The sequence below is a fragment of the Heliangelus exortis genome, chromosome 4 (genome assembly GCF_036169615.1).
Source record: "Heliangelus exortis chromosome 4, bHelExo1.hap1, whole genome shotgun sequence".
Classification (NCBI taxonomy): Eukaryota; Metazoa; Chordata; class Aves; order Apodiformes; family Trochilidae; genus Heliangelus; species Heliangelus exortis.
This window is the reverse complement of record NC_092425.1, coordinates 30,032,982-30,049,249: the sequence shown is the minus strand read 5'-3', so window position 1 is coordinate 30,049,249 and position 16,268 is coordinate 30,032,982. Positions and strand designations below refer to the sequence as shown.

Below are 16,268 nucleotides of genomic sequence, written 5' to 3'. Positions count from 1 at the left end.
GGTCTGCAACACCAGCCAGGACTTAGTAATTCCCTGCTTCAGCTATTCAGGAGTCTTAAAGATTTTAGATGTTATGCTGAAGACAGAGAGGAACAGAAGAGTTCTACTTGCTGGGGAGAGCAGCTCCAGTGTCAGTACGCTAGCACTGGGGAAGAGGATCATGGCAAAAAAGGTCAGCAAGGGGCTTTTCTGGGGCCTTCTCAAAGGGCTCCAGCACCACCCCCATTGGAGGCTGCCACAGGGAGCACGAACAACCTGGAACATGGCAAACAGGGCAGGCAGGACAGGCAGGGCGTGTGGGCAGGTTGTACCAGCTGTGTCCCAGCTAATTACTGTACCAGTCAGTCTACATGGCAGTTCACTCAGGACGGTGCTGAAAGTCTGATAACTTGGCCAGGAAGCAATGGTTACCACTCAGAAGAAGACTGTGGCATCCCTGAGCTCTCTACCCAGCTGTGCTGATGCAGGGTCCCTGATGGAGCTCTGGTGGGAATATGCTGCCACCCAGGCATTGGGGTCCAGGATGTGCTCTGCTCTTACTCAGGTGCTGGATGGCAGCGGTGCCCACGGGAGGTGCCCCAGATAGAGGGTGCTCCTCCCTTTAGTGATGGAGGTCAGGGAGGGCGTAAGCAAGTTGAGGGACATCAGGGTATGCGAGAGAGAGATGCTTGGAGTGGCACCCTGCCACCCAGCCCAGCAGGCAGGCAGAGCCCCTGGCACAGAGGACTCCCTGATCTTCTTCCGCCTGACTGAATGTGTGACTTGGAGGAGAGGGGGCAATGGCAAGAAGTTCCTGCCCATCTCAGCAGGCACTGCAAGCTCATCCACCCAGAAACCACCCCACCTACCCAGGTGCCACTGAAAACTGTGTGCAGTGCTCTGAAAGGGCAAGGGGGCATGGTAAGGATGATAGCTCTCCCAGCCTGAGGGTATTGCTGAGGTCTAGTTGGACCACCCCCTGAACCAAAACCTCCTCAGTAAAGAATAAATGGCAGGTCACTATAATAGGCAATTTGCTTCTAAAGGGAGCAGAAGTCCAAATATGCAGACCAGAACCATTGCACCAGAACCCCCTCTCTGGGGCCCAGTTTAACAACATAAAGAAGAAGCTTCCTTCCTGAGTACAAATTGGAGATCAGTGTGCAGTTGCAGGGCCACAATCTCACTGTAATTACTGAGACATGGTGGGATAATTCACACGCCTGGAACACTGTCATGGATGGTTATGTCCTTTTTAGAAAAGATAGGCCAGCAAGGCAAGGTGGTGGAGTTGCTCTTTATGTGAAAGAGCAACTGGCATGTATCCTATTCTTCTTCTACACCCTGGGGGGTGGAAGAAGAGCGAGTTGAGAGCTTGTGGATGAGGATTCAAGTGCAAGCAAACGTGGGAATGTTGTGGGTGTTTATTACAGCCCACCTGATCAAGATGGGGAAGTTGTTGTCGCCTTCTGCAGTCAGCTGAGAGTAGCCTGAGAATCACAGGCCTTGGTTCTCATGGGGGACTTCAATCACCCAATTGCTGGGAAGGCCACATAGAAAGGTATGCACAGTCCAGAAGGTTCCTCCAGTGTATTGATGGCAACTTCTTGACTCAGGTTGTGGAGGAGCCAACAAGGAGAGGTGCACTACTGGACCCAGTACTGACAAAGAGGGACTGGTGGAGGACATTAAGTTTGGGTACATCCTTGGCAGTAATGATAATGAGAAGACAGAGTAGAGTATCCTGGGTAGCATGTACAAAATGATAAATAGAATTGCAACCTTGAACTTCAGGAGGGTGAACTTTGATCTCTTGAAGAAATTGCTTGAAGAAATTCCATGGGTCAGGGCTCTGGAAGGTAGAGGAGCTCAAGAGAGCTGGTTAATTTTCAAGCACCGTTTCCTCCAAGCTTAGGATCAGTGTATCCTAAAGAGCAAGAAATTGAGCAAGGGAAACAGGAGACCTGCATGGCTGAGCAGGGAGCTTCTGAAAAAGCTCAAATGAAAGAAGGAAGTTTACAGCATGTGGAAGAAGGGACTGACCACTTGGGAAGATTACAAGAATGCTGCCAGAGCACTGGAACCGGCTGCCCAGAGGTGGTGGATTCTCTGACTCTGGAGATATCCAAAACAAACCTGGATGCCATCCTGTACAACCTTCTCTAGGTGAACGTGTTCTGGCAAGGGGTTTGAACTAGATGATCTCCAGCAGTCCCTTCCAACCCCTAACATTCTGTGATTCTTTCTGGTGGAGAAAATTAAATTGGGTAGAAGACCAAATGCAAGTTGAACCCTCATTGTGCCTGAAACTGTATCTTCCTAAAAGCCTCTATTTCTCCTCCTCTGCACAGCAGCCGGAGGACCACCTATAACCACCATAGCAGACATTTTCCCACAATTACTTTACTTGCACATAGGCACAGTCTCCTTTCAGGAAGGACAAAGATACACAACACTGATGTCTGCTCCACCACAGGTTTTCCCTTGTCTAATAAGCACAGACGCAAGTTTGTTGGAGGTTTGTTGGACAAGTGAGATGCTAGCTTGAGTTTTACTGGAAAGAAAAATAGAAACTAAACCAAAGCTTTTGTTTTAGAAGAAGAGAATTTTGCAAACAGCTATAGAAAAATCCTCATATTTTGTGTTACAAATTCCATCACTATGTTTCTGGTAATGATTCTGGTCAGGAGCAACAAAGTGACTGCAAGAAAACCTTGCTGGAGTTCCTGAAATGGTCATTTTCCTCTTCTGTCTCCCATTCCAGTTGTCAGGGCAGCTGTAATAGGGCAAGGAAAACCATTGTAAAACCTATAGCTGGCATTCAGGGGGCTTAGAGCAAGCCCTGTAACTCTCCAGGCAGATGGTAGTTAAAAAAAAAAAAAAAAAAAAAAAAAAAAGCCAAGCTGGGCTGATGCTAGAAGTGTGTTTCCATGGGAACAGAGAGGTAGGGATGCTGCCATGTACTTGACCAAATGGGAAGCGGGTTAAGGATTAGGATTAAGAAAAAAGTGGCTGGATTCCTGCTGCCATTCAGGGTGTCTTTTACATTCCTAAATACAAGACAGGGATCTTTAAAGAACTGCACTAGCTATGTATTTCCGTGTGTTTTGTGTGGATTGAATTAGTTCTAAAAGATGTCTATCCTTGAATGTGTGTATTTAAGATTACGTATGAAAGCATATAATCTTTAGTGATCCATGAAAACCAAGTGTATAAATGAAAAATGAATATCCATTTCTTGACTTAAGATGATGTATGTGGTGGTCTCTATCAAATGGCTGCTCTGTGTGGTATGATGCTCACCCCAGACCCTTCCAGTGCTTCTAGTTTTCTGAGACATGATGTTGAGATCACCAGACAACAAAATAATTAATTTGATATTGCATGCTAATAAAAAAAATGAGGTGGGATAATTATTTTAAATTGTTAATCTAGCACTACCCTGGGAGAATAATTGATGTCTGATATACATCAATGTTATTTAAATATTACAAGAATAATAAAATAGTTTGTGTTAGCATAAGTGTTTCAAAATACACTCATTATTTATCTTTAAATGTTTGAGATTAGTTTACCATTCAACTAGTTGCAGTTCTCAGAAAAATTCCCATAAACTCATCTCCTGTTTTTAGACCTTTTATTATTCCAGCAAATTTTGATCAATAAACAAAGATGGAAAAAAACCATAGAGAACAATAAAGGCAAAATCACAGATTGTAAATAGAGCTAAATATACACATTTATGTGATACATTTTTATTTGAAGAGTTAGTATTCTTTTTTCTGACTAATTTATAACAATAAACAAGACTCAAAATCCCAAATTTTGAAATAAGGCCTAAGAGAAGGTCATGCCTCAAAGAAGGTCATGTTGAGAAGAAGATCCTAGTTTGTAGCTGGTCAAAATTTGTTGACAGCTGTCACAAGTTGAAAATGCAACCAGTTACGACCCCTTTTGAAAGAACCCTTAGTAGGGGACCTGTGTTTCCAGTATGCAGATGTCTTTCTATGTTTGAATAAATGTAAACATCCTTCAAAACTTTATGCGTAGAGATTTTTAAGATTTGGCTTCAAAGAGGCCTTGTGAAAAAAACTTTCTTCCCTGTTTCCAGAAACTTCTGTGCTTAACCTTGGACTGAAAAGCATCTGTTTGAGCTGGGAGTACTCACATGACACAAGTTAGGTGTGTAAGTCTCTGCAGGACAGTTTTATTTTCTTCCCCTGGATAAAAAGGGAAACAAAAAAAAAAATTTTTTTGAGCATTTTTTGAGCACACCTTGTTGCCCGCTTTGCTTTTGAAAGAAAGAAACGCTGTTCGGTACCGCGCTGACCCTCAAACATTTTTTCAAGGCCTCTCTTACCCCTGAGTCGTATGAGGAGATGCCTGCAGAGCGGCAGAGGCACCTGCCGGAGCTCTCCTCCTGGGCCAGGACCCCCACGGTCCCCGGGCAGGTGGGCGAGGGTCCGGGCGGGAGAGCAAAGCCCTTCCCCTCCTCAGGGGGCTGGAGGCTCTCAGGTGCTCCGTGCCCTAACATTAATTAATGTCTAATTACAGCAGCCGCAATAAGCACAGGGGCCGTTCGGTGCCCTCCAGGAGCATCGGTTGCCCCCACCCTCCAAAGCCGGCGGGGCCTCGCCATCGTTTCCCCTCTCCCCGAGGGATACCCGCCTATCCTGCAACCCCCCGCCCCCTCCCCGGTGACCGCACCGCCTGCGATGCGATGCGATGCTGGCGGCGAGGTGGCGGTGGCGGCGGCGCGGGCATTTGCATGGGCTGAAGGCAAAGCGGCTTCGCCCGTCTGTTTATTTTTAGCTGGCAGCTCAGCGCAGCGCAGCTCTACTCCACTCCGCCGGCGGGGCGGGCGGGGCGGGAGGCGAGGGAGGACCGAACCGGCGGGGGGGACGGGCGAGCGGGGCACCGGCGGAGAGAGGTTACCGCAGGCGGGCTGCAGCCAGCCGGGCTGCATAGCGCCGCCGCCCCCGGCCCCCGCCCCGGCGGCTGCCAGGCAGGGAGGAGAGGCCGGTAGCGGCCTCCGGCGTCCCCTCGGCTGCGGCCGCGGCTCCCTTCGGGCTGGCGGTTCGGTGCCTGGCTGCTGCCCCGCCGCAGCCGCGGCGCGCCGGGCCCCTGCAGATGGCCAGTCCCGGGCTGGAGCTGGGAGAGGTTCAGCCTCCCCCCGACACCCCACAGCCTGAGCTGGCCTTCACCGAGGCTCAGAAGTGGATCGAGGTAAGAACGCGGGATGGCAAGGGTACGGGTGCCCGACCCCCATCGGGACGACCCGGTGTCCTTCCCCCTCCTCGTCGCGGGGTCCGTAGGCATTTTATTCCACGCCGAGCTGCGTCCCGCCGCCTCCCCCCACCTCTCTTCTCCCTCCACCCCCCCACACCCACTTTGCTCGCCGCAAAAAAAGCGTCCGGGGCCCGCCGAGCCCCTGCGCAGCCCCCGCGCAGCCTGCGCGTCTTTGGAGGGACCCCTTCCCCCCGCGCATCTCTTCCAAACTTAATCTCTTAATCGCATTTCCCCTCCTCGCCTCCGGAGTTGGGATGAACGGGGCGGCTGTAAACAGGAGCCGCGCAGGTGCGCGGAGCCGCAGCGCGGCCGCGTCCCTCAGCGTTGCTGCCGGGGGCGGCCGAGCCCCCCCCGCCCTGCTGGGAAAACCTCCGGCCCTGCTCCCCGCCAGCCCCCCCTGCCCCTGGCTGGTGGCCGCGGCCGCGCAGGTAGCGCGCCGCAGTGCGCGGAGTCGGGTCAGCACCGCTGCGGGGGTCCCGCAGAGGGGGTCCTGGGGCAGCAGTGTCCCGCGGGGGAGCTCCCCGGCAGCCCTGCAGCCCTTGGTCCCATCCTCGCTCAGCCGAACCGAGGAGAGGCGTTCGGTCTCGCTCTTCAGACAAGGCAGAAAAACAGATCTGCTTGCTTTTGCTCGTGCCATAAAATGCAATGACAGGCAGGTGGCGAGTGAAATGTAATAGTTAAATATTTAGACATATAACAATAGAGACACTTTAAATAGCTCTTCCTCTGATTGCCGGTACAGAACACGCGTGAAGGTAGTATAAACCAGATACCAGGGTAATGGCTCCCTTCAGCTGCAGGCTTTGAATTTAATCTTTCAGTAGGCAGCTTTCAGTAAGCCTTGGTGGAGTCTGTTTTCTGACAGTGGTTAGGCAAATTCTTGTTGAAATTGTTTGGACTTTAAGATTCCCTGATGCTCTGTGATTTTTTCAGCCTGTAATGGTTTGCTCCAATAGCAGCCAGAAAGGTAATGCTGTGTCAGACTTCAGGGAATTGGCAGTGACACAGTAAGCTGTCTTACTGTGGGACTAGAGGCAGAAGAACAATGAGGAATGTGAAAAGAAGGGCTTTTGTACCAAGGACAGGTGAGTATGCAGCCTGGAAGAGGAAAAGTGAAGTGCATATAAACACTGGTCATCTTGGGAAGGTGAATATGGTAGTTTCTATATATCCTTCTGTACAGTACAGGGCCAAGAGAGAGGCACGTGACCCTGCCATACCTATGGTACATAAAATCACTTGTGACCGTGAGTTCTGCTGACTGCTAATGAAGCCAAGAACTCAATGGTGAAGCAATTCTCCGTAGGTAATGAAGCTGCCAGCAATCACTCCAGGCATGATAATAATTAAGGGACTATAATAAGTCTTACTGTATAAGAGCAGAAACCCCAGAAACTCTGGGGCAATTTATTTCGGAGTTTCCCATGACGGGTGGTCTCTTGCCTGTTCTTGTGTGACCCAGGGCCTGGTTAGCTGAGCAGAAGGGCTCATAAGTCCTTGTGCCATCCATGCAAGCCTGAGGAGGTCTTTGTGTACAAAGGAGCTGTCTGTAACTTCCTCTGCTGCCTCCTCCACTTTTTTAATCTGCTTGATGCGTGACTGACAAAGCTGCAATGTCCTCTTACTTTTGCCACCATCCTCTTGCTTGCGGGAGTGTGTTGGGAGCCTGGAGCATCGCCATGGCTGTGGGGTGGGAGGGAAGCATCTGTCTTTCCAGCAATGCCCACAGTGGATGCTCCTACCAAGAGAAAGAAGAAGGAAGTTGCCAGTGAAGCAAATGTGTCTTAATTTGCCTAACACATTATATTTCCTTTTAATCCCAGTTTGGTTTAAGCACTGGAGCATTGAGGGTTATTATCTCTTCCAGTCTGGTCAGTATTCACCGTTCTAAATCTGGATGATTTGGGCTGGGTAAATTATGCAGAACTTGGCATCTTAGTTCAAAGTTATTGAAAAGAAATGTTGATCTTAACATTCCTCGTTTTTTAAATTTTATTTCTTTTTGTAGGTATCAACATTTGTGTGCCAAGTTGTATTGATTCGTATGAAAACCAGAAATAGGGGTCATGCTGTGCCTGGCTACTAGACCCATCTGCTTCAGCTGGCTCTGTAATTGTCTCTCACCAATTTATTCTTTGGCCTAGAGAGGTTAGCAAATGTCCAGTATGTTGTGTCTTGCAGCTCACTTCTGACCATTTAAAATGACATCTCTCTCAAACAAAAATAAACCATTTTGTTTGCAAGCAGAGCTGATGAACCTCCCTAGTATGGAGAAGGCAAGCTAGTGAGAGTGTTGGTGTTGTGAGACAGCTTAAAACCTGTCTTAGGCTGTAAAATAATGCCACACAAGGAAATTTAAACAAAAATGAAGAGAGTTTGCTGTGCATTTTTATTTCTAATGATTAAGTTGTGTGACTTTCTGGTTGGAATCTCATCTGGTTTAAATCCTCATGTGAGCACTGTCACAATTGTACAGCGCTCACAGGAATCCACCCTGTGGTCTGCAGTGCATTTCTCCTCTGGTGAGTCTGGAAAGGGAGGCTGTCCTCTTTTTATAGATGGGGAGCCAAGATGTGAAGTGATAAAGGGGAATGAACTTTCCTTCCTCTAGTCCAGAGGTTTTAGGGGTCATGTTTCAGCTCCTTTGGTCTGTAACCTTTCACCAGAACAGGTCTGTGGGGTGCCAGCAGTCTTTTTCCTCTGGCAGTGTTACTTTCATCTGGACACTGCAGGGTAGGGGAGTCCAAGTTGCATTGCAGTTTTGGGTGGTTCCTGGTAATTCTTTTGTCTCTCTGTGGAGCAGTGAACCAGTAAGCAGTAAGGTGGTGTTCTAAATGGGGAAAAAGGGCCAGAACTGTGCCTCTTCCTGCTAATGTATCTTAGCAGGCTGTGTTTTGTAGTAAAGTATTTCAAGCAGTGATAGATTTGGTGACATCTGTACATTGTAGAAAGTGGCATTTTGGACTTGTGTGGACTTCCCGCTTTGATCACTAGTCACTTTGGGTAGGAAACCAGAGTTCAGCCTTGCTTAATTTTGCATAAATATCAATTGTGCATCTTTCTGTGTAACAGTATACTGATCCTATTAATTGACTTTAGCTTGGCATATGCTACATAAGTGAGGAATGCCCTCTTCATGATAAAATGAATCATATTAGTAGCATTCAGAAGAATTAAAATAAAGACACCGAATGAAAAACCCTGTGAGAGAGCTACATCAATCTGCATTATTAAAGGGATGGTATCTCATTCCAATTAACGCATCTCAGTTTCACTGAAAGAACATATCAGGTTTGTAAAGCCTGGTGGGTTACCACAGCAAAACAGCAAATCTAATTTAATCTAATAGCTTGTAATTTTAAAATGTCAAGGTTCCCTCTATGTATGTTTAAACTAGAATAACTGATAATTGAAAGAACATCTGTATAAACACTTATTTTTACCATCAAGATTCATAAGAGAGTAATACAGTAATAAAGTCACATTTAATACCAGTGTAACCCCTGAGGGTATTGTTATCTCCTCATCGTACCTCCTACCCTTGCCTCATTAATATGCTCTCTCCTTATTGTTGAGACTTGGTTCAATTAGGGATGGCTTTTCCATAGACTTACATTCCTTAGAAACTTTGCCAGCTGATAAGAATGCTTCCTTTATAGTTGTACAGTAATAATAAACGAGTCATGTTTTTCTGTCCCCTGTGGTCAGTGCTTTACTTTGCTGATCCCTCTGGGTATGTATAGGCTGAACCCCATCAACTTCCTGTCAGTCTGCTACTTATATTCCCCTTGAGAATTCTCTTGTTAAGGAAAAATTTGCCAGCCAGAGGGCTTTGTTTAGTGTGTGGATGTGTGTTATTTTCTTTTTTCCTTCCAGCAACACACTTACCTGTGTTACATTTCTGTACTGAAGGTGGTGGCTGTTTTAAGTTGGTAACAGTGCTGTTGCTTCCAGGAGAAGTGGTGGGGCCAGGTGTATTCCTTAGTGCTTCTGGATGTGTCACATCATAGATCAGAGCAGCAATGTCACTTCTGCACCACTGTCTCTGTGGAAGAGTATGAGGGGCATGAAACCAAGGAAGTGACTCAGGCAAATAAACTTCTTGAGACTATCTTGTGCCAGGAGTCTGGAAGGTTTCTTCAGGGTGTCTCTCTTTGTGTGGATGAAGTACAAGAGAGATAAGGCTTTTGGCTCCCATTGCAAAAATGTAACTTCAAAGGAGGTAAAGGTAGTTTATTGACAAAATCTTTCCTAAATGGTGAAGTGACTTGACTGGAATATCTGCTGTAGGGGCCTGGAACTTGAGGAATACACAAGTTTGTTTATATAACCTTCAAAATGTGGTATGATATTAGTTCCTCAAAGCTTTTGGTGAAAAGTATTGGTTAAGCTAACTGCTTAACTGAAGACATGAGTAAACCTGTGTCCTGTAGGAGTGTTTCTCCTACATCTACTCTTACTTTGCTGTGGAGCTGATTTTAGATCCCGGAATAGGGACTCAAGTTACTGTGAATATTGATTCAGTTCCTAGAACAATGGTGCTTCTCGCCACATGGGAACCTTTGTGTGCCACTTCAGGGAGTGAATTTATGAAGATGAGCATGTGTGTTCTCAGACTATCAGAAACTTATGCATATGAGTTAGACAAGTTGTCTTATTTGTGGAAAAGTTAAAATTTGTCCAGATTAGTTGTTGCCACAGTGTTGATACAGCAACCATGAAAAGCCAAAATGTGTGTGACTGGATGCTGGTCCTAAACAGAAATGAATGCAGACATGGAGAGAAATTCTTCACTTCTGTCTTTACATCTCCTTCTGAGCAGCATTTAGGAACTGTGGACAGGGCAGATGGAATGCTCTTCATTGTGGCTAAGTTAGTCATCCAGTGGAATGGAAACTAAATTGATTTAAAGGGAGTAGAAGAACCTGCCCAAGTTCTCTGACCCTGTCAGATTACCACCTTCTTGAGATTTTTTCCTCTCCCAGTTGCCTGGCAGCTGACCTCCTGTCCTGTATATGTGGACCCCATTCCCTTGTCATGAGATCTGTTTAAGCCATGTTGTAAGTCGCATTTGGCATGGGGGTGAGAATAATCAGAACAACAATACTATTGATAAAGGGATAATGTCAGGAAATGCAGGACAGAGCTGTTAATTGTCTTAAAATGGAATTAATTTCTCCTTTCATTACTAAAATTTTAAAATAGGTAAAAGATCTTAACACTGGAGCCTGGAACGCCATTATGCAATTGGTGGTGAAGATCAGTTAACACAAGTATGTTACCTCATTCTACCTGTTCTACTAGTGTTAACTATGTTTTAAAATATTTTTTAAAGGAAAAGTATTAGTCTTCTAGAAAGCAAGATGAAATATTTCCCAAATATGGAGAAAAGTAACAGATGGATACAGCAGATTGTTTTCTAGGTTTTAAAATGTGTTTGCTGATTTGGTAAGTGTTAGTTCTTGATAGGTTATAAAAACTCTGTTATATTTGTTTGAAAAACCTACCAGCCTAGAAGCTTTTCATCCAGGGATGAATATTTTGGTTCTCTGCAAACGTCCCAAAAAGAGCAGTTTTGGAACAATGTTACAGAACAAGCAAGATTTATAGGGGTGAGAAGTGTAATTTAAAAGGGCAGCTGCACAGGGAGAAGGTATGAGTATTTTGGCATGCAGACCCTGAAGATCTAAACTTTTGCTCCTTCTCCTTGCAATATATCATTTAAAGAAGAAAGTACTGTCTTTTCTTGCCCCATGCTGTCCCTTAGATCACAGTGACTACAACAATTACTATGGCACCAATAACGTAACTTCAAAATTGGTAGCTGAAACTTCTCCCAGCTATGTTAATTGCTGTCTCAGGTGAAAGGGCTGCAGCCCATGTCCTCCAGACAGCCTTGTGAGAATGCAAAGAACTGCAACGTGCCTCAGACTAAAATGCAAAACACCCGGCCTTATATTTTTCTAAACAGAATAAATGTACTCCCTGTGCCTGGGACAGAATGGGATGTGACTGCTGGGGCAGCAGCTCTGCTGGGAAGGACCTGGGAGGACCTGTGGGACAGCAGGCTTGGCACAAGTCTGTGGTGTCCTGGCAGCATGAGGGGTTAGTGAGTGTTCTGGAGCTGGTAGATTGATGGAAGTGATTGTTTGCATCTGCTTGGCACTTTCCAGGCCACCTGAAATGCTGCATCTAATTTTTGGGGCCCATAATGTGGAAACAACATAGATAAATTGGAGGGAGCTGAGCAGAGAGCCCCCAGGCCTGTTGGGGCTGGAGAACTTGCCCTGAGAGAGGGAGAGAGTGACAGAGCTGGTCTTGTTTAGCCTTAGGGAGAAGTGTTTTTTTTTGGGGGGGGGATATGGCAGCAGCCCATGGTACCTGTAGGCAGGATTTTGATAAGATAGATCCAGGTACATCACATAGGTACGTGGCAGGAGGGTGAGATACTTGTCATAAACTAAAATGGGAAAGTCTATGACTTGTCATAAGGAAAAGTTTCTTTACCTCAAGGCCAGCTGAGCATTGATGCAGTTGCCCAGAGAGGTTGGGAAATCACCATCCCTGGGAGGTTTCACTCCTGACTGGCCAGAGTTTGAAACATCCTTGTTGGACCTGAGAGCTGCCCATGAGTGGGGCAGGAGGCAGGACTAGAGGTCCCTGCTGACCTGAGATGCTGTGTGCACCTATGGCTTACTGACAGGGGTGAGTGAATATCACTTAATATTCTTTTTAATGGTACTTCATTGTCTGCTTATGTTGTTGTAGTGCTTGTTTATGGAGCATCTGTAGAGCCTGTTCACAAGAGCAAAATCCTTCTCTACACAAAAGCAACACTCATTTGGCTTATGGCAGATGTTTACAGGGTATGCTACTGAGTTTTCTTTGTAGAAACTCCTCAAGGCAGTGTGAAATGTTCAGCTTCCAACCTCACTATTTTTGCTATACGTGTTTTATTTTAGAAAACTGTAGACATGACTGATTTCCTTGGTTTGGTAAAATTAATTTTTTTATATTTAATTAATTGTGCACTGCTATAAGTGGAATTGAAATTATTTCCCTTGCTTTTCAGATCTTCTGAGGATAATGTGCAGGATTAATTCTTCAGAATTTTGAAGTTTTGTTGTTGTTGTTGTTGTTGTATTAGCTGCTTGTAAAAACCTTTTACCTTGATAGTCAACGTTTTCAGTTCTAGTATAACTTGCTACTGGTAACTAGGATATTTTATTGCATGTATATTGATGTAATGATTATTGCTAATAAGCCTTACCTTAGCAGAATGACTGACATAACAATGTAGTTAAGAGTATATCTTGGATCTGATGTTACAATTGATTTAAATTAGTCTAGTGACTTCTCTAGGTAGTGAGGAAAGGAGAAAATCTGCTTCATCTACCTATTTTAAGAGAAACCCTTTTTGTTGGTTTCTGCTCTTTGAGGTCTCATGCCTTGTGTCAAAGACAGCTTGATTTTTAAATCAACTTTGACAAGCTAAGATTTTGAAAAATAATACTGCTGTGGCTTGTTGGCTCTGGTATTATTGTCAGTGATTCACAGTGCACTTAACAAGCCAAAGGAGCAGTGTGGTGGAGGCAGGGGAAGCAATTCTTTAATTTTGCTTTGTATGGCTGAATGAGTTAGGTAAGAGGGAAATGCTCTTCATTATACTCTCCTTCACAGAGTTTTTTCCATGGTCCTGGTTCATGCTGGAAATAAGACAGGGATTTTTGCCCTGTGTGATCCCAGAGCGAGTTTCAGGAAGAGCTTGAAAGGAAAAATTATCTATGATATCTTTTCCCTATACTATTCCAACCTCCAAAATCCCCCCCTACCTCCATCTGACCTTTCCACAGGCATCAGGAAAAGTGGCTGCACATATTCTCTGTAGTGCAAACAAATGGGAATCCTCATACTGAGACTGTAAATATGTTCCCTATTGTTTTGTCTCCTGCAGGAGCTGCTAGAACTCAGTACGATATTGGAATCATGAGCAATCAAGTCTCTGGGTGGATTACAGCATCATTAAAATGATAAATTAGGCTGTTATCTGCCTTCTGTTCTTTAGATCACATGTTGCTGGTATGTAGGCTTTTCTTACCAATGGTGAGGAGCTGAAATGTGTAGACCGATTAATACACAAGAGCTCCCCTATTTTTTTTTTTTATATATGGTCAAGGACTTTGGCAACGCTTGGTAAGCACTGCATCTTGTCAAATACCTTACCTCTTGGAAGGAGAAGCTGTCAAACAAAGATGAAGAAAACTGTATCTTGCAGTATTGGAACTTTCCATTTCCAGAATGACAGGAAAAAAGCCCGAGATGACCTTCCCACTAAAACCAGAAAGACCGGAAACTCAGATGAATTTGTACTTCAACAGCAGGTCCCAGAGTGGCACAAATACTTAAAGCCTTTGCTCTGACTTGAGAAGCACAGTCTTGCTTTTGCATAAGCAGAGGCTGATGCCCATAAATAACCAATTTCAAGCAGGAGCAGAGTGGTTGCATGGCTACAGTGGATGGGGGGCTCAGGTTAGAGTCTCTTTGTGGTGCTTTGCTTTGCCATTGTTTTCCTTGAGATGTGCAGGGCTACATTACACTGGTGTGGTATCAAAGCAGAAGATAGTGGCTTTGGTGGAATTCAGAGCTCTTTCTGAAACTACTCAAAGTTAATGTAACGCTCAAATCCAAAGCTGTCACTTCAGTCATCAATGGCATATGTCATAGGGTATTGTGGAACATGTAATGATTTAACTTCTTGAATGTCTGTGATGCATGTTTTGTACCTGACATGGGTGTACTGGGTTGTCTCCTCCATCTCCCTGCAAACAAACTCTGAAAACACTTCATCCAAAGATTTAGTTTACTAATCTAGAAGATTCTTTAATGGGAGATTTTCCTTAAGTCTATTGTCAGAGAAAGGAAGCCTCAACATGTGAGGAAAAGCACTGAAGTCCCACCACCATCCCTATTTTCTTTTTATTCTTGGTTTTTCCAATTTTGCTTTTTTTAATTTAAAAAGGAGTTGTGGTGTGCTAGCCAAAGTCTGCTATTTGGCAATGAGCATTTTCTTACTGGATTTGGGGAAGGGGAGTGAGAAAAGCAGAGAGGCAGAAGTGGCCTCTGTCAGCTGGGTGTGGGCAGGGATGCCCAGGGTGCCAGGGCTTCCAGCACTGAATCCCTTGGCTCTGTTTCTGTGCCATTGTTGTGATTCATTTCAGTGGGCTAACTTGCATGTGTTATTGCAGCAAAAACAACTCTGGAAATTTTCTTTCAGCCCAGAAGCATGAAGGTAAATATGTAATCTAAACAGGAAAAAAAAAGAAAATTACAGCAATGGTTTAAGTGTTTTTTATAATTTTCTTGATTCTTATAAATTGTTTTTTCAAAGTTGTGGTTTGGAAAAGGAAAGTTCTGATTTGGGAGCATGCATGTGCAGCATCTGTCTCTTGCCAGTGTTTGGATCAATTAAAGACAGCCAAGAAAATAAACTTTTCCAGAAAAAATTATGCTGGCAAGAAAAAGGAGGTGTCAGAATCAATAAGTCACAAAGGTGACTCTCTCCTAAGTTGAAAGAAATTATACGAAAACTTAGGCTAACATCCTAACCTTCCCAAAACTAATTTTTATTTCAACAAGGGGGCCTTCAGTTTTGGAATAACATGAAAAAAACTCATAAATCAACAAAGTTCAAGCAACTCAAATGATCCTTTATTAGAAACAGCTTGCCTTTTCTAAAGAAAGAGAAGAAAAAGTACCCTCAAAACATTTTAATTATTAACATGCAGATCCTCAGTCTTGCTGGGGCCTTGTTTTCTCCTTCCCTCAGGTCAGTGCCTTCCTGCCCGTGTGGCTCCCATGCCCAGGGTGTGGGGCTGATGGGTGCTTGCTGTCGAGGTGGGTACAGCTGCCCACTGGAGGTGTGGGCTGCAGGCAGTGTTATTCCCTATGGATGGCCTGGGCATGTGGCCACCTCTGAAAGTGGAGGTGGTTGATGGCTGTTGGGTGGTGATTCCTGGCATCCAGAGCCTCTTAGATTGTCACAGCACAGCTGAGGGTTAAGATATTCCTGGCGAGGAGATGAGTGTAAAGAGAGGAGGGTGTTAAAAATAAAGGTGGTGAGGCTGGAAAGTAATCTCACCTCCCTCACTTACCTTTCCATGATAATTTCCCCTGGGAAGCAGGCCTCAGTAAGATTTCCAGAGGTTCACTTGGTATGGGTGCACTTCGAAAACAAACATCAAACTAAATATATTCCAGCCTCACATACGAAGGTTGCACTGCAGTAGGTGCTGGAGCCTTCTCAGAGCACCCGAAACAAAAAGAACCATATTTTCATTTAAAAATGCATCTCAGTAATAAACAGTTCACTACTTCATTCCTTTCAAACATTTTGCTTGTTGTGAGTAGCTTCAGGGGAGAAAGTAAGCAAGGCTGTTGTAGATAGCTGGGGGATAACTTAATGAAAATTCACAGGGGTAGCTCTGAGGTGACATTCCAGTAAGATTTAACAGAAAACTTGTCTACCAGTGCTTGTGGGACTTAATCCATTTATTTTCATTCATTGCCATTTTCTAGTGTCTCTGATGTAGCACTACTGAATAATAGTTTTAATTCCTTACTCTTTTGTTGGTTTGTTTGTTTGGATTTCAACCAAGACTCTTGAGTCATATTCTGGTTTTAGGCAGATCTGTTATTTGTGGTTTTTCCGCTCTCTTCAATATTTCTTAGTTTTTCAGTACAGTGCGTAGTTCTCCAGTGCTATACTGGGTTTTCTTTTTCATTTTAGGGCTGTGTGGAGAAAACTTGAATTTCAGCTACCCACATTAAGGGCCTTGAAATCAATAGATCAAAGCTATTGAGCAGGCTTCTTGGACAATCTCAAATTGTGTTGAAAGCTTTGTTTTCTGCCTTTTTCCTGTCTCTTATTATCTCCCCAGAGAAGAAAGAATGTAAGGGGGATCTGTGTGTAGTGAAAAGGGACTGTCCTGTCACTGTGTGCT

At 44.8% G+C, this 16,268-nt stretch overlaps 1 protein-coding gene across 6 annotated transcripts in view; it reads left to right on the top strand.

Annotated features, from left to right (window-relative positions):
• Positions 1 to 4,865: 4,865 nt before the first annotated feature.
• Positions 4,866 to 16,268, top strand: part of LIMCH1 (LIM and calponin homology domains 1) — a 173,831-nt gene continuing 162,428 nt past the window's right edge. For 3 of the 6 annotated variants that reach the window (XM_071743659.1, XM_071743658.1, XM_071743657.1), the window contains exon 1: positions 4,868 to 5,205. In XM_071743659.1, coding sequence (XP_071599760.1) covers positions 5,110 to 5,205 — 96 coding nt within the window. In that variant the 5' untranslated portion in view covers positions 4,868 to 5,109. Of the gene's footprint in view, positions 5,206 to 16,268 lie in introns of all 6 variants that reach the window. The other 3 variants (XM_071743660.1, XM_071743656.1, XM_071743663.1) reach the window with 2 other exon arrangements.